General features: G+C 47.2%; 1 protein-coding gene across 1 annotated transcript in view; it reads right to left on the bottom strand.

Moving 5' to 3' along the window:
• Positions 1-7,404: 7,404 nt before the first annotated feature.
• The window catches only part of PDYN (prodynorphin), a 105,493-nt gene continuing 94,757 nt past the window's right edge, over positions 7,405-18,140 (bottom strand). The window contains exons 7-8 of the mRNA XM_043479006.1: positions 10,917-11,064; positions 7,405-9,621 (exon numbers count right to left, since the gene is read on the bottom strand). Coding sequence (XP_043334941.1) covers positions 8,974-9,621; positions 10,917-11,064 — 796 coding nt within the window. The 3' untranslated portion in view covers positions 7,405-8,973. The remainder of the gene's footprint in view (positions 9,622-10,916; positions 11,065-18,140) is intronic.

Below are 18,140 nucleotides of genomic sequence, written 5' to 3'. Positions count from 1 at the left end.
TCTTCTTTTCTCAGCTATTTGTAAGGCCTCCTGAGACAACCTTTTTGCCTTTTTGCATTTCTTTTTCTTGGGCGTGGTTTTGGTCACCACACGCTGTACCATGTCACAAACCTCTGCCCATAGTTCTTCAGGCTCTCTGTCTATCAGATCTAATCCCTTGAATCTATTTGTCACTTTCACTGTATAATCATGAGGGATTTGATTTAGGTCATACCTGAATGGTCTAGTGGTTTTCCCTACTTTCTTCAAGTCTGACTTTTGCAATAAGGAGTTAATGATCTGAGTCAGAGTCAGCTCCAGGTCTTGTTTTTACTGACTACATAGAGCTTCTCCATCTTCGGCTGCAAAGAATATAATCAGTCTGATTTTGGTGTTGATCATCTGGTGATGTCCATGTGTAGAGTCATCTCTTGTGTTGTTGGAAGAGGATGTTTGCTATGACCAGTGCATTCTCTTGGCAAAACTCTGTTAGCCTTTGCCTTGCTTCATTTTGTACTCCAAGACCAAACTTGCCTGTTACTCCAGGTATCTCTTGACTTCCTACTTTTGCATTCCAGTACCCTTTGATGAAAAGGACATCTTTTTTTGGTGTTAGTTCTAGAAGGTCTTTAGGTCTTCATAGAACCATTCAACTTCAACTTCTTCAGCATTAGTGATTTGGGCATAGACTTGGATTACTCTCATGTAATCTCAATGGATTGCCTTGGAAATGAACTTAGATCATTCTGTCATTTTTGAGACTGCACCCAAGTACTGCATTTCAGACTATTTTGTTAACTATGAAGGCTACTCCATTTTTTCTAAGGGATACTTGCCCAGAGTAGCAGATATAATGGTCATCTGAATTAAATTCACTCATTCCAGTCCATTTTAGTTCACTGATTCCTAAGATGTCAATGTTCACTCTTGCCATCTCCTGTTTGATCAAATCCAATGTATCTTGATTCATGGATCTAACACCCCAGTTTCCTATGCAGTATAGTTCTTTACTGCATCAGACTTTACTTTCATCACCAGCTACATTCACAAATGTGTGTTGTTTTCTCTTTGGCTCAGCCTCTTCATTCTTTCTGGAGCTATCTCTCCATTCTTCTCTGGTAGCATATTGGACACCTATCAACCTGGGGGGGAGGGTGGTTCATCTTTCAGTGTCATATCTTTTTGCCTTTTCATACTGTTCATGGGGTTGGTTCTCAAGGCAAGAGTGCTGCAGTGGTTTGCCATTCCCTTCTCCAGTGAACCACGTTTTGTCAGAACTCTCCACCATGACCTGTCAGTTTTGGGTGGCCCTACAGCGCATGGCTCATAGTATCATTGAGTTACACCAGGATGTGATCCATGTGATCATTTTGGTTAGTTTTCTGTGATTATGGCTTTCATTCTGTCTGCCCTCTGATAGAGGAGTATAAGCAGCTTATGCAAGCTTCCTGATGGGAGGGACTGGCTATGGGAAAAACTGGGTCTTGCTCTGGTGGGCAGGGCCATGCTCAGTAAATCTTTAATCCAATTTTCTTTTGATGGGTGAGGCTGTGCTCCCTTCCTAGAATTTGGTCTGAGGTGGCACAGATCTAGAGTCTGCAGTCTCTATGGCAGGGCTGTAGGCTCTAGGGTAGAGGTAATGGTGACCTCCTTCAAGAGGACTTATGTTAGCATGCTGGACCTCCCAGGACTGCTGTTGCCAGTGCCCCTGACCCTGGGGTAGGCCACTCTCGACCCAAGCCTCTGCCAGAGATTCTCAAACACTCACAGGCAGTCTGGCTCAGTCTCTTGGGGGATCACTGCTCCTTTCTCCTGGGTCCTGCTGCAAACAAGTTCTTGTTTGTACCTTCCAAAAGTCTCTGTTTCCCCAGTCCTGTGGAAGTTCTGTAATCAAATCCGGCTGAACTTCAAATTCAGATTCCCTGGGGATTCCCAGTCCCTTTGCCAGAGTCCGCAAGTTGGGAAGTCTATCGTGGGCCCTAAAACTTTTACAACAGTAGGAGAACTTCTTTCATATAATGGTTCTTCAGTTTGTGGATCACACACCCATTGGCTCTGTGGTGGGGCTAATGATGACCTCCTCCAAGAGGACTTACGCCACACACACACAAACTCCTTGAGGCAAAGATTATTCACATTTCGATCCCCACTGGGCCTTGACGCCATGGCTGAGTAAACACTTTGATATTTGAACCCTGATGCTTTTGTGAGTTTTACAAATGTTCCTAAGTGGGCAAGGAACCCTGTTGTAATCTATAAAGTGAATAAGAAAGTTAAATGGCAATATTCCCTAGGGTATTAAAATTTGACTGCAAAAATTTGATTTATATACTTTCCAAGAGCCATCTTTTGTATAAAGCAAGTCTCAATTCAAGGACTTTTCTCCCCGCAAAGTTCAAAGCTCAAACCACTGAGCCTATATTTTTCATGGTTGAGATGGTCAGGGGGTGGGGAGTGTTCACTGGAAGCTGGCTTCTGCAGACTGATTTCTTAAGTGCAACCCACCACCACTTGCATGATGATGGGCCTGATGCCCATCACTGTCTGTTAAGGAGAGAATGCTGTGCCTATAGCCTTGGTCCCAAGACAGGAAAGCTCCTAAGTCATTCCTGGCCCCCTGTGTCCCTCAAGTTCACTTTAGAGGGTACCATTTGCCAACAGGACATTCCCTCATGCTCCCTGCAACCTGCTGTCCACCCAGAAATCAGCCTGATCCCCCTAAATCCACATCAGATAATGTCTCTCAGTCATTTTCGAACTTTTCAGCGTTCCCACTCATCCAAGGCAAAAACTCAGGGTTCTTTCCATGGTTTATGAGTTGGGCAAGAATATAATAGATTGCCCAGACCAGGGCACTCTGAGAACAGACAGAGCTCTGTTAATCCCAGGAGGTAACAGTGTAAACCAGGATGCTGTCCTGGGATCTGGGAAGCCCTAAAAGATTGGTGCCTGTCTGCTCTACAGCCTGTTTCCTCCCCTCTGCCTTCACCAGACCCAGTTGCTTCCTGACTTCTTCATACAACCACAGACCAACCCCTGGGTCTTTGCACTTGCTGTTCCCTTGCCTGGAATGCTACTCACCCACTGACACCCACAAGACTCCCCAACCTCTCACACATCTCTGATCAAGTTCTCCCCCATTCAGACAAGCCTCTGTGACCCCTCTGAGTCATCACTGGCATCTTCCTACCCTATTATTTTCCCGCACAGCCCTCGTGCCCACCAGAGATCTTGACCCATTCCTTCATTTATAGGCAATTTGTTTCCCCAGGAGAAAGTTAGCCTCATGAAGTAGGGACTCCACTACCCCAGGGCGGGGTATACCACAGGTGCTCAATAAACATTCATCAGGTTCTGGGATGAATTTGAATGGGAAGGGCATTAGTACTAATTACGCAACAACTGTGGGCCAGAGTCCCTGAGTCTTCTCATGCAACCTCTGCACTACCTGCCAGGGTAGGACTCATTATCCCCATTTTCAGACAAGGAAGTTGAGGGTCCTTTGCTTTGTTCATCAATTGCTCACTCAGTGCCTGAAGCAGAGCAGGTATTACGTGTCAGTTCTCAAAAAGGCAGAAGTCCTTATGAAATCATCCACGTGGTTTTACAGATGAGAAACCTGTGTCCTGCAGGATTCAAAACCCACCTCCCACAGCAAGTTAGCGCAGCTGGGACCACTCTCAGACCCCAGGTCCCCAGACTCTCAGCCCAGCGCTGCTTCTGCAGGTCCAATCACAACCTGGATCTCACCTGGAACAGGAAACTGCTCCTGCCTCCCTCAGCACCATGGCAGGTTGCTCAGGAGCTATGCTGGTGCAATGGGGGTTAAGAGTGAGACAGGAGGGCATTTTCACATGGCAAAACTCAAAGGTGATTAAGGATGAGGGGAGCCCTGGAGAAAAAGAATAATGGGGTTTGGCTTAAGTTAAACAGAGATAAGACAACAGTGAAACTCATGTAAATTTACATATTAGAAGAGTAATTATAAGTCTTTCTTATAAATCTCTTACTTCTATAATGGGAGGCGACAGGGACTCAGCACATGAATCAGAAATGCCAAAATGACATCTATTAGGGCACCATTGTTTCTGACACTGTCATGGGGATTTTGTTGTCTTCAGCTTTGGGGCCTTTAATTAATATACAAGGCCCATTGCTGGGCTCTTAGTGTGAAGGATCTGGAGTTGAGTGGGGGAGGGGCGATCCAAACACACGGGATCATTAGGATTGTCATGATCATTATGACAAGACTTACCTCCCTGGCGTTGGTGTATGGCGTTGTCGTGGAAACGCCAAGCTTATTAGGAACACACTCTTTTAAGGCCACTGGGATGTTGGCATCCCTTAACCAATGCCTGCTCTGTGATCACTGCCCAGTGTGGCCTTGGTGATGTGGACAAAGAACCAGAACTCCACAAGGCCTGTGATGTCTTTATTCCAATTCTTCCTCTGGCTTGCTCTCCATTGCCGCAAACAGCTCATAAAAAAAGATCACCCCCCTGGGATGTTAGAAATGTTCTACATTGCGATCTGAGTGGTGGTCACACGAGAGTGTACATATGTAAGAATCCGTTGAGTCACACACTTAAGATTAAGGACACTTTACAGCAAGTATAGCTTGATTAAAAAAAAAATTTTTTTTTAATATTCTTTTCTTACCACCAGGAGAATTTTGTCCTTTGCTCAGGTGACATCTGAAATACCATAATCAGAGGCACTGCCCCTCAAGAGGAGGCAGCACCCAGTGTCACATACCCTGGGGCATCAGGTGAGTCAGCTGTTACTAACCCCTCACCTCTGTCCAGAGAAGTCGGGATTTCTCTCCCCATTTGACGGATTGGAAACTGAGGCTCAGTGAAGCACAGTGGCTTTCCCAGAGTGAAAAGGGATCTGAGCCCAGGTCTCTGTGACCCCTTCCTGCCACACTCTTTTCACCTTATTTGGGCAACCCTCCTTGACCAAAAGAAATCCATCCAGAAAAGGGAGTTCAGAACAATAGTGTTCTAGAATCCATAGCATATGAAGAAAATCTTAAAACCAAAAAAAGGAGTGTTCTCATTTTTTAAAAAATATCGCACAATAGTGAGAGTAATGAACATATTATTGCTTGCTCTGCTCAGTACCTTTAAAAAATGTTACTTGACTACATTGAAAAAACTCACAACCCATATTTCTAGTCCTAAAAATAAAATCTGACTACTCCAGGCCCATGTTCCCCTGGCATGCACTCTTCAGTTTGCCGTAGTCCCCACCCAGTCACCCTCACTCATTCGGGTGATGACCATCCTATTTGGTGGGCTGGCATTCATTCACTGTCCTACTGGGAATCATGCTCCAGTTTTTCTCTGAAGAACCACCCCTTTCTCCCTCCTTGTTCAGCTGCTTTGAATTGGGTTGAATGCAACTCTGTCTTTGGTGGTGATCATGTGGTTCAGTTCTGACCAATCAAGGCATCATGTCCATAATGATTGGCATTAGCTCAGAATTGGACATTTGACCCATTCACAGCCTATGGGTGCAATGAAACTTTGGTTGTGATTTTCTGTGAAAACAGTGTGCTAGATTTCCTTGCCTGGATAGCCTGGAGCTGCTGTCACCCATCTTAGAGGCATGTTCAGTCTTAGAACTGAGTCCAAGACAGAGGAGAAAAGAGCCTAGTGATAGAGAGGTGCTAGTGTCCTTATTGAACACTTGGATCAAGCTCTACCTAAAGCTAAATATCCTGGCTCTTTCTTTTGTGTGAGTCAACAAATTATCCTTTTTTTCCTTTGCTTGTATAATCTATTTGAGATGGTTAGGCACCATTTGCTTGCAAGTAACAGAAAAGTCTGAATGGCTTCCCTGGTTGCTTAGACAGTCAAGAATCTACTTGCAATGCAGGAGACTCGGGTTCAGTCCCTGGGTTGGGAAGATCCCCTGAAGAAGGAAATGGTAATCCACTCCAGTATTCTTGTCTGGAGAATTTCATGGATAGAGAAGCCTGGTGGGCTATGGTCCATGGGATCCCAAAGAGTAGGACACCACTGAGCGACTAACACTTCTGCTTTTCAGGCATCATTTGTTTGCATGTAACAGAAAAGTCTCCCTTAGAGAACCTCCTAGGCCAGCAGACAGCAAGATCAGGACCCAATGAGTAAAAATAACAGAAATCTAAATTTTAACTCAACAGAAAGATGGAAACTTCCAGTATGGAATTATTAATTATATGTTGTGAAATCTAAGTAAGTGTTTAAGAAGATCAGAATTTCTTAGTCTGTCAATTTGGGCAGAGGGTAGTTGGTTGGAGGAGATAATCTCAACCTTATGTTCTTTCCAACTTGCTAATCCTATGAATATCAAGAATGGAATATTCCTTGAGAAGGATTTCCTGTATACCTTAGGGAGATTCTTCTCCTACCACAGTTTTCCATTATCACCAAGTCCCAGTTGTCTCCTTCACAGCAATTATCAATGTTTTAAATTTTATTTAAATTTATTTTTAATTTTAGCTTTATACTAATATTTGCCTACTTGTTTATTTCTGTCTCCCCCCTGGGCTATAAATTCCATAAGATATTGTAAAATAATTAGCCTCCAACTAATAAAAATAAATGGAAAAAAAATTCCATAAGAGCTGAGACCTTATCCATCTTGTTTTCTTGTACCTCTAGCACCTGGTAAAATGCCTTCAGTTACTACTTTGTTGAATAATTGAGGAAATGAATGAGATCTCCCTGACTCTGCATTTTCTATGGATTTACTCAGAAAAGCAGTATCCAAGCAGAACCCATAGGTCGGTAGCCACTGAATCTTCTAGTCTTAATTAAAGACATCTCATCTATGCTGTTTAACGAAAGATACCATTTTAGTAAAGGACGCTGTGTCCGCATTTTCTAGAGTAGTCTTCATCCCTAGGACACCCCCTCTTGTCTAGAGACATTTCCCCTCCTGCCTGGTCATGCAGCACAGGAGACAGCACCCCCCTTACCTCTCCCCACTGTGTTGCCATATGTTTGAGCTTTGTCACTATTCCTTAAGGCAATATAAGAAAGAAACCATCATTTACTGAGTGCCTACTATGTTCTAGGAGCTTTGCGTATTTGATCACACCTGACCCTCACAGCCACCTTACAAAATTGGCATTGTTCATCTTTATTCTACGGAGGAAGGGACAAAGGCTCAGAGAGGTCACATGACTTACCTAAGGTCAAACAGATTTCAAAATTAGGACTAGGGTAGTCTGAAGTTTGTGCTCTTTCTGTTATCCTACATTTAGTTCTTAAACTTGAATATATGTGTGTATGTATGTATATATATATATATATATACACATATATATAATCCTCCCCCCCTTTCCCCAGCACTCTTTTCTGAAAAGGGTCTTATCATTCTTGGGGACTAAGGTACCCCCCCCAACCACACACACACACATATACACACAGAGCCCAGCATCTTTTTTTTATTTATTGTACTGAAGGAGTTGGAAATAACACAAGCCTGTTAAGAACTAAGGAAATTCCAAGTAAACTGAAAAAATGGGATGTTGAGAAGCACACAAAATAATTCTAAAACAATCTATACATTTCAGAACATCATGAGAGAGGCCCGAGGGTTGTGCATGAAGAAGTGTGCTCAGTAGCATCTTATACAAAATAACCAAACTCAAGTTCATTTCCTCCCCGTCTAGACCAGCCTCCTGGATCCACAAACCAAACCACATTGCCTGGGTACAGTGAAGAGAGAGAGAGAGAGAGGTCTGAGAGACAGACAGAGACAGAGAGACAGGGAGAGAGAGAGGACAGGAGAGGAGAGGACTTAGGTTAAGGCCACTTCCTCTGCTTCTGGGTTATTTGAATCAAGGAACTCATTTGGCCTCAAGCACTTAATCATTTCATTCCTCTTTCTAGTTTCATTTTGAGACATTAAGAGGAAAGAATCGCCGTGAGAGCTAAAGAGGACTTTTCCCCCTTTCTAGCTGTTGCTTCTGGATTCCCTTACCCAAGGCCCAATGCATATGCTTGGCCAGATGGCTTGGACTCTTGGCAGCAGATTCAGCTGCTCAAGAACATGGCTGTGCTTAACCTCATCAACTTGACTCAGCATCAGTTCATCCTGGGGTTGGAGTGTGATACCGATCAGTTTAATTAGTTTAATGAGGGCTGAGGGAACCGGTCCACATTTTAAATCTGTTGCACAGAACAAATCAGTTTGCCTCACTCCTGCTTGATTGTTTCAGCATTCAGAAGGCGAGTGGCTCTCATTAACCATTTTGGAAAGAGATTTTTCACTCCCGTCCTCTCCTGTGAGAAGTTGGGTGCTGTCCAGGGTATCAACATGGACTGGAGTCCAGGAACCGGGTTCTTCAAAAGGTGTGTTTCTAAACAGCACGAACTCAGAGTACACTGACTGAACGTTTAACCCACTGGGAGACCGAACTCTGTAGTGTAGGAATTCCTGCTCCAATAAAAAGCAGTGTTTGAGCTTTTTGCCTAAAGCGTGGTCTCTATAGTAGGGAGAGCTTTTGAGGTTTGAGAATAAACTGTTAGGATTTTTATATATCTATTTTGTTTTAAATTTCTACCTTTTATATGTTTTATTTTATATATATATATATATCTGCATGGGGAGGGGGAATGTTCATTTTTCTTCTGAGGGGCATTGATCAGAATACTTGATCATAGATCCAGAGGGATCAAGAGGTCAGTCTGGATTCCTGGGACGGGGGAGTCATATAAAGTGAATTGATAGCAAAGCTGCTGCTGCTGGTAGTTTTACAGATGTAGGGTTGAAGGCAAGCACTAAGCCTACTGGAGAGGGAAACCTCCCTCCTCCCCTCTCACTGACCTGGACAAACACGGCATCTGGGCAGAAGAGAGGCAGACTAGGTTTGGAAGTCTTGTAGACAATGCTGAACTGAGCATGGGGATGGGGACCATAGGGGCGGATGAATGAGTTCACTCCAATCTCCAGGGCATTATGGGAAGCTCCTGACTCAACTCCATGATGTGGAGGTGTTTACTCATCAAAAAGCTCTTCGTAATAGGCACTGGGGTCTTCCTGAGACCGAGTGACCACCTTGAACTGACGCCGGAGGAAGCCACCGTAGCGCTTCTGATTGTCCCACTTGAGCTTGGGACGGATGCGCCGTAAGAATCCCCCGTAGCGCTTGTACAGGTCCTCATGGCCCACCTCATCCCCCTCCCCTTCCCCAGCTCCCTGCCCAGTCACCTCTGAGCTCCTCTTGGGGTATTTGCGCAAAAAGCCCCCATAGCGTTTGACCTGCTCCTTGGGTTCCTCCTCATCAGAATCCCGCCCTCCAGCCTCCAGGGCACCATCGTTCAGCTGAGCATCCCCATTCAACTCAGACACTGCACCCTCCCCCAGCCTGCCAGAGAGACCCCTGAGCTTCTCTGCCATGCTGCTGCTTAGAGCGTTCTCCTCTGCTGGGGTGCTCAGAAGGAATCTGTTTTTTTCTAGTTCCTTCAAGTAGGGCCTGATGTGCTTGGCCGGCTCACTGCTGGACTCTTCCAAAACTGCCTTGCTTTCCAAGTCTTCCTTGCCATTGAGCCCAACAGTGAAGGGAGTGAGGAAAGACAGAAGGCCCTGGCACCTCTCCCACTCCTGAGCAGGCTGCAGGGCAGCCTGGCATTCCAGGGAGCAAACCTGCAAGAGACCCCAGAAGACCACAGTGGTAATGCCACCTCCATCAAACTGTCAAGCCACAAGCTCCTGCTCCAGAGAGTCCCCTGTCTAGTGTCTGAGAAAATTAAAAAACCATTGCTAAGTCCCAGGCCACCCACTTTCATGCTCCCAATGGTGCCTAAAGGTAAGTGACTTTATGCCCATGTGGAGGATGAGGAGAGATGAAACAGCTTTTCCAAGGGCCCAGGGCTACAGATGACACTGTGAAAATTGGAAGGAAGATCTTCCCATAGTGCTCTGCTGGGCTCATCCATAATCTTCTGCTTCTGACTCCAGAGGGACTAGTTGGTTACCCCAACCTTTCCTGGGTATAAAGGATGCTGCAAACATTTTATACAGAGGAATAGAAGCAATGCAGAATGGTGGAAAGAACACATATAAGAAGTTGTTTAAGGGTTCATTAAACCTGGGATGACAGTATCTACTTCAAAAAAGTAGGGAGGACTCAAACATGATGATGATGGTATTGATAATAACAGTGACCACAGTGACAATACTAGACAGTACTGGAACTTGAACCCATGTTCTAATGCCATGAGTCATCATACTTAAGCACTGGGCACTTCTGAGATCAAACCAATACATGGTGCGCTGTGTGCATCTCAGTGAAGAGTGGCTAGAGTTAATACTTTGCATCATCAGCTCATGGAATCACTCCCATTTTGCATGCAAGGAAACTGAGGCTCAGAGAGGGGGTTCCAGGGTCATGGAACTAGAAATTGGCAGAACCAAAGCCCATGTCCTGTCCACCACAGCCTTGAAACTTTATTACAGCTATCTGTTGTTGTGGGAGAGGCACAGGGAGAGCTTGATTCAAAGTAAAGCCAGCAAGGCCAGCCAAGCGGTGGTGTAAAGAGCTCCTTCCAGGAGATTGACTAGATTTGGGAATGCCCATCAGCCTGGTTGTGAGAAGCCCTGAAAAGTTCATCTTGGGCTGCCAACACCTAAAGTCAACACCACCTCATGAACGACATTCCTTGTTATCAGGCAACAGGCTCCCTGGAAACCTGAGCTTTGCTCCCAGACCTGAGTGAGCTTCTGGCGGGTAAGGTCTGGGGAGGGAACAGGAGTCTGGAAAACAGCTGTCCATAGCTGCCCAGACTGACCACAGGGCAGGACGTATTCTGCACAATCTGGGATGAGTCTACAGAACAGGCTCACAGCTGCCCAGGCCTGCTACCTTCTCTCTCTGGGCTCCACACACAGACTGTCCCTTCCATGCACTCTGGCATTGAGGAGCCTTGCCTGAAACTCACCAGGGGGTTGATGGGTTGGGGCCCATCCTGTGTCTTCACGGCACACAAGGAGCACTGGGCCGGGCAGTCCGCTGAGACAGAGGGGAGTGCGAGCAGGCAAGCAGCCAGTACCAGCCCTTGCCACACCATTCTGTCTTGGCTCTTCCTGCTGGAGAGAGAGAAAGAGGAAATGAAATCTGTGATCGCCTACTCTGTGGGGTGTGTCCTTAGCCTGCAAAGCCAACTCTTGCTGGCAGCACTGCACTGCAAAGCAACCATTCTTGTTCCCATTCTACAGCCAAGAAAACAGGCCTATGGAGGAGCAGTGGGTGCCCAAGTCCAGTGGTCAAGGAAGGGAACTAACATGCTGAGTGCCCCAGTGTACTAGGAGCTTTCCTACATGCTCACATTCAACCTGCAAATAGTTCTTAATGTGGGTTGTACCGTTAGACAGATAGGAAAGTGGAGGCTCAGAGAGGGTAAGCGATTGCTTACACAGCTAGGAAGTGGACAAGAATTGAAACCCATTCTGACCATTCACCAAGCCAGAAGACGTGGCTATCTGTTTTTCTGCATTCTCTGAAGCTTCTACCCCCTGCCCATCTCCCCCGTTCCCCAGGCTGGCCCCAGCCCAGTCCTTTCTGCTGTGGACATTTCCCACGCCAGCACTCCTCCTTGCCCCAGCCATGGCTCCACCTTCACCGATCTCCATGCTGGTCCCCCCTGCCCACCTTGAAATGCCCTTCTTGGCTTATCAATTCCAGGATCAGAACCATTGGATTGGGTCAGGCTGGGCCCTTCTCCTAAATGTCAGAAAAGTGAAGTCGCTTAGTCATGTCTGACTCTTTGTGACCCCAAGGACTGTAGCCTACCAGTCTCCTCCGTCCATGGGATTTTCCAGGCAAGAATACTGGAGTGGATCACCATTTCCTTCTCCAGGAGATCTTCCCAACCCAGGGATTGAACCCGGGTCTCCTGCATTGTAGGCAGACGCTTTACTGTCTGAGCCACCAGGGAAGTACTAAATGTCAGAGACACCCTCAATTCTAACCCTATAGCCAGCTCTTCAACTCTGCATTCTGACCACATTTAGCTACTTGTAAATCCCCTAATGAATGGAGCAGCACCTGTCCCCTCTGGCCCTTTGCACATGCTAGGGCCAGAGAATCCTCCTAGAAAATCCTCTTCCTAGGAACCCCTCCTGTCCTCTCCTTTTATCTGTCATTTTGGTCCTAGAGTAGATGTCATCTCCTCCAGGCAGCTTCCTCTGATCTCTTAGGTGGAAGGGATGTTCCTCCTTTGTATTTTTCCAGAGATTTGTGCCTCCTTTTTAAAACTATTCCACTACTCAGTAACTACCTATGTGAGTCTTTAAACTTTGGTTCCACGAAGGCAGGAGCTGTGACTTGTTTTCATCTCTGAAACACTTTCTCTGTGTTCCCCAAACATGCCAGGTTTGCCCCTACCTCAGGGCCTTTAATTCCCTGTTTCTCCATCTGTGGTACTGTGGCCTCAGATTTTTACCTGGCTCACTCCTTGTAACTAAATGAATACAGTGTCACATCACCTGGGAGATGTTTGCTGACCCCAGGGTTTAGCATGGCTTCCTGGTTCCTCTTGCATTCCTGTGCTTTTGTTTTCATGGGAACACTCACCATCTCAGACTATCCTACTGTTCGATGCTTGTCATTGTTTATTACATCTCTCCCCTAGAATATTAGCTCCCTGCAGGCACAGACCTTAACTGGCGTGTTCCCCACTATAACCCAGCACACACAACTCTGACCAGCAGATAGTAGGCCCTCAATAAATCCTAAGCAGATGAATTAATGCTTCACAAAGAGTCTATTAAAAGCTGTTCCTTTCATAGTTAACTCCTTATAAACCAAATATCAAGATGCAAAGCTGCCAAGTAGGAGCACAGAACTGGAAATGGGCAGGGCTGCAACACACTCTCCAGCCTGGTCCCTGTAATCTGCTGCCTCCGTCGCCGCTCTCAGAGACAGCTGTCCTCCTCCCCACTCCATCCCCCAGATCCTCCTGCACAATGCCCTGTTTGCTCAGGTGAGGAGGGGGAGTTATGAGATTCCACCTGTGGCTCCAGGGCTCCATGCCATGGCCCAGAACTGGTCTCAGAGCACACAGGAGGTTTCCCTCTAAAGCATGCCTGATGAGGAGCCCAGCCACCATCGAGGTGCTTCAGGCCTTGACTGAGCCCCTACGTCTGTTGTCTCATCTATCCATGCCCAGTGAGAAGGACACTTCCAGTTCTGTGAGTTCCCCATGCCCTCCAGTGAGTGGTGAAAGTGGGGTGCAGGCCCATTCTCTTTGACTCACCACATGTGTGCTTGTAATGACTACAGGTTCTAGAACCACTTTGATTTATTAACAGCTGAAACCTCCACGAGGTCCAGAGGGCCCCATGCACAAGGCTTTTTCTTGTATATTATTCCCAACCCACCTGCCAGTTGTAAGAGGTGGGCATTCTTAGCTCCACTTTGTAGATGAGAAAGTTGGTGCTCAGAGAGGCTTGGCAAATCTCCTGAGGCCACACAGCGATCAAAGGTGAGAACTCAGGCTCATCTGCCTCTCTTGAGGCTGGGCTATTTCTGTTCAGAGAAAAAACCTCACGTAGGCGGGCCTGTGTCCATCCATGCCGCTCTCCTTCCTTGAGTTTTTCTCATGCTCTATCAACTGCTGAGCGGATTTGGGTTCCAGGTCAGTGAGCTGTGCTGTTTATGTGCAGATATAAAGCAGCAGCTCATGTTTTCCTCCTATCAGCGATGGCTGGGCTGGCCTGGTACAAGATTAGCAAGGTCTTGCTCATCCACTGGGGATGGACAGCAGCAACGCCCTCTTACTCCTGGCTGGAAGCTTTCTGCTCGGTGGCTACAGTAGGAAGCTGGATTTGAGATCTCACTGTCCCACGCAAATACAGTGACAGCATCCCTTTCTTTCATCCATTTCCTTTATATCCAGCAAGGATCATTCTAGCCGATCTGATGGTTAGTGAGCACTCATGATATTCTGAGTAACTTTCATGAATGAACTCATTTATACTCACAGCAACTGTGTGTGGTGGGTACTATTGTCATGCCCACTTCACAGACGAGAAAACTGAGTTAAGACACCTGCAAAGACTCTACAGCTAGTTAGCAGAAAAGCTGGAATTTGCACCCAGGCAGTCTGGCTCCAGAGCCCACCTTCCTAACCACCAGGTATGGCCCCAGCTCCTTCAAGGCACCCCAGCCTCCAGCTCCTTCCTCCTGCTTCCAGAACGGCCTCTAATCTTGTCCCGAGAGAACCCTCCACAGGCAACCAGAGGACAATTCTGAATCCAGTCTGACTGCACCCTGCCCTGCATTTGGCTTCTCCATCACCTTTGAGAGGACCTGCCCCTTCGCCAGGCTGTCCAGGGCTTTCCTGCCAAGGAGAGCCACCATTGACCCGGCTTACCACATGCTGGGCCCTCTGCTGAGTCCTGTATGAGTCTCAGTATAAGGGGTGCTCGTAATAACCCCCTAAAGCTGAGACTGATATTCTCCCCGTTCTACAGTGAGGAAGTAGAGGCACAGAGAGATCACATCTAAGCAAGCAACCCCAGCAAGGACACGCAGGCAGGCTGGGTGTGCGCGCCATCTGACCTGGGCCTGACCACATCACCTGCAGCTCTATGAGAAATGCCCTCTGTGCCCTGTCCCCCAAACTTTTGCACATGGAGCACCTTTATCACCACCTCCACACTCCCGTCTCCCTCTGACCTGCCTGCCTCTCATTGTTCTTTAAAACTCAATCTTAGTTACCTCCTTCAGGAAGTCTGTCTAGGTTAGGCTTCTCCTTTGACTGCTCACAGCTCTCCGTGTATCACACAACTGCCTCCTTCTGAGTTCCCTGCCAGGGCAGACTCTGTAAGTTCAGAGGCCCTGAGGTGAGAGAGGCTGTGTGTGAGGATGACAGGAACAGCGTAAAGGGGGAGACAGGAGACTTGGGCAGAGGCCGCATGGTGTCAGCCCTTGCAGGCCCACGAGCCGCTTGCATTTCATTCTAATGTGATGGGAAAACTAAGGAAGTTAGATTGTTAAATGAATGAATGAACGGATGATGTCCCCTGCGCCGAATGCAGAGCTAGAACAGGAACAAGAAGAGCACACATGTGTAGAATGAATAACAGGCAACCCTGGATCTCTCAGAAACCCAGTTTGAATTTTTCTGACTCACACTTCTGTGCCCCCAGAGAAACCTCACGGGTCCACAGGATGTCTAAAACCAATACCTGCTAAAGAAATTCGGCAGATGTTAATGAAACCATGGGGAGAGGTGGGGGCAGGCCGGGGGAAGAGAAGAGGCAGGTAGGAAAGGGAAGAGAGGAAGAAGGGGAATGAGACCAAGGGAGTGAAGTAAGGGAAGGAGGGGACAGGGAGGAAGTGAAAACCAGTCAAAGACAGAGAACAGGGAGGGAAGAGGGGGAAGTGACTAGAGACACAGGAGCAGAGGAGAGAGAGGCAAGGCTGTCAAGGGGAAGACACAGAAAGAGCGGATGGGGGTAGAGGAGGAAACAGGGGGAGTATGAAGGATCCATTCCAACTTCACTTGGGCTACAGCAGATGGAAAAGAAAAAGGCAAAAAGGGGTAATAACATAGGACCTCGAACACTGGAGAAACAAACCAAAAAGAGGTGTTGAATGAATTAACTGCCGCGTGTAGAGACCCTACTATGTACTGATGCGTTCAGAGCTCTCTGTTCATGGTCACATCGATCCTCAGTGCCAGGCTGTGTGTTACCACTTTACATGCATTATTCTCACCCTCACAACACTCATGCTTGCATACCCACTGTATGTGGGACAAGACTGAGGCTGGGAGAGACGTTCCTTGCCCAAGTTTCCTTGGCTTGTTAGGGGGAGAGTTAGGCCTCCGAATGGATCTCTCTGGTGTCTAACAGCAACACATCAGCCCTGAGGTTTTCCTAAACCATCCTGCTTCCTTCCTTGTGTAGGATAAACAAATTATTGAGCAACGTCAGTTGAGTCCCCCCAGGGAGCCTTTTCGCCTTTGCTGTGAGGATTAGCTTATAAGTCATACATCAGAGATAGCCCTGCCGGCTCATTCCTGACTTGGGAGGAGGCAGGAGAAAAGGAACTTGGCTGTTCACCTCTGTGTGAGATGCGGAAGTGAGTCTGCTGAATGAGCTCAAGGGGCAGTGAGTCAGCGCACAGACCCCGGGGAGGGGGCTGAGGTGGGGGGCTTGCGTAGTCTATGGTGAAGGAGCCTCAGAAGGGTCTCCCAAAGGGAAACCTCTGCACTTGCTAGTTTAGGAAGCATTTCCTCAGCCACCACCTCCAGGCACAGTATGACAGCCCAGCCAGGAAAGCAGGGGCTGGCGGGGGAGGAGGGTGACTCTCCCCTAAGGGAAAAGGACACTTTGGACTCGTCAGCCTCCATAATCACATGATCCACTCCTAATAAAATTTTCACTATATGTATACATCCCACCATTTCCGTTTCTCTGGAGAACCCTGATTCATACACCATCCGTTTGTTTATAGCGTGTCTTGTGACAAAAGCACAGCTGAGCATTGAAACAGATGCCAGACTGCCCATAAGTGTAACTGTCTGGTCTTTTACAGAAAAAGCTTGCTGACCCCTGCTTTCATTATTTTATAGCCATTTTATAAATCTAATTATTCTAATAGTTTTGAAGCTGATTTTCTTGGGGAAATCAGAGAGGAATTGTCCCCTTCTCCAAGCCCCCGTCTTCTCATCTGTCAGTGGGTTGCATGTCACCTCCCCGTCGTGGCTCCATTCGGGCCCCTGGATGGTCCCAACAAAGGCCAGCGCACCATAGATCTTTCTTCATCAAGGGCCCAGAGTTCCTTCAAAGGGAAGGGACTGCTTGCCCTCTTCTCCCCTCTCAATATTTCTACCTTATAGTCAGAGGACTCTGAGGAGCAGCGAGCATTTTCATTTAAAAAGCCAGCAAGGAATAATAATGGCTTGATTTAACATCGCAATTATCTCTCTGAGCACTTTATCGCATATGATTATCCCTATTTGATAGAAGAGGAAATGGGAAAAGGTAGAAATGAAGTCACTTGTTTAAGGTCACATCATGAGTCAGGAGGGAAATGGAGACAGAATTGGAGCCTCCCACACCCAGGCCATGACTCCAGCAAGCACTGTGCTGCCGCTTTGGGCCAGACCCCAGTCTCCCATGGACCCTCCAGGGCAGGTGCTAGTATTATAGGCTCAGGTTCCTGACGGAAGAGTGAGGACCCTGTGACAGAGCCCCCCACACCCCACCCCAAGGCCCAAGCAGGTGTGTAGCTGAGACAGGATTCTGAGTCCTCCTCATGCCCTTCTGAGGGCACAGCAAGGGGCCTGTATCTCAACAACAACATCCTTTAGCAGGATCTGGTAGCCTGGGCACTATTAGCCCATCTACTTGGTGGAAAAACAGAGACTTGGAGAAGCAAAATGACTGGGCCAAGAGGCCAGGCCACAGGGAGCAGGCTTGCTTAGCATCAGCCTGAGGCTCTGCTCCACAAACCGCCTGAACTCTAGGCATGATCACGGTCCTGAAGATCAGACTGTTCCAGGAGTTCGACCTTACTCGAAAATACATAAAGTTCACCTTTGTGGGTCTCCAGTGGGCTGGCTAACAGAATCCCCCCAAACTGGAAAATAGCACTTTTGTTAGGCCTTTAGAGTCATTAACAAAGAATGGATCATCAACCTAGAGGTTAGACAGGGGGACCACCCTGCAAACCATGGTCATGACTGGATCATTAAGTATAGTTTTGAAAGAATGCTTTTTGAGAGCAGGATTCCTATGGAATTCTGACCCTTTGTTATCGGACACAATTAAGAGATGGGGAGAAAAGCAGTGGAGGGTGGACAGAGAGATGGAGGTGAAAAGACACACAGAGGAAAGAGAGGATGAGAAGCAAGGAGAGTGGTCAAGGGTTGCATATGGAGAGAAAGAGATGAAGAGCCTAGAAAAGCAGAGAGTAAGATGACAGGCCATGAGGGAAAAGAAAATACAGAGAAGAAGCAGAGATGGGGAGAGGGTGAATGGAAATGAGAGGGAGAAAGTATAAAGAAGAGGAAGGTGGAGGAGAGGGGACAAGAGGTGGGATGGAGAGAAAGCAGAGAGCCTTGATCAGGAGGTTGGCCTCCTATATGAATCACAAACACCAATTCCCTTCTCCATCAACCCTCTGTTCTGCCCTGTATTTCTAGTGGCCA

Source organism: Cervus canadensis, chromosome 10 (assembly GCF_019320065.1).
Source record: "Cervus canadensis isolate Bull #8, Minnesota chromosome 10, ASM1932006v1, whole genome shotgun sequence".
Lineage (NCBI taxonomy): Eukaryota > Metazoa > Chordata > Mammalia > Artiodactyla > Cervidae > Cervus > Cervus canadensis.
This window is presented reverse-complemented; position numbering and strand designations above follow the sequence as displayed.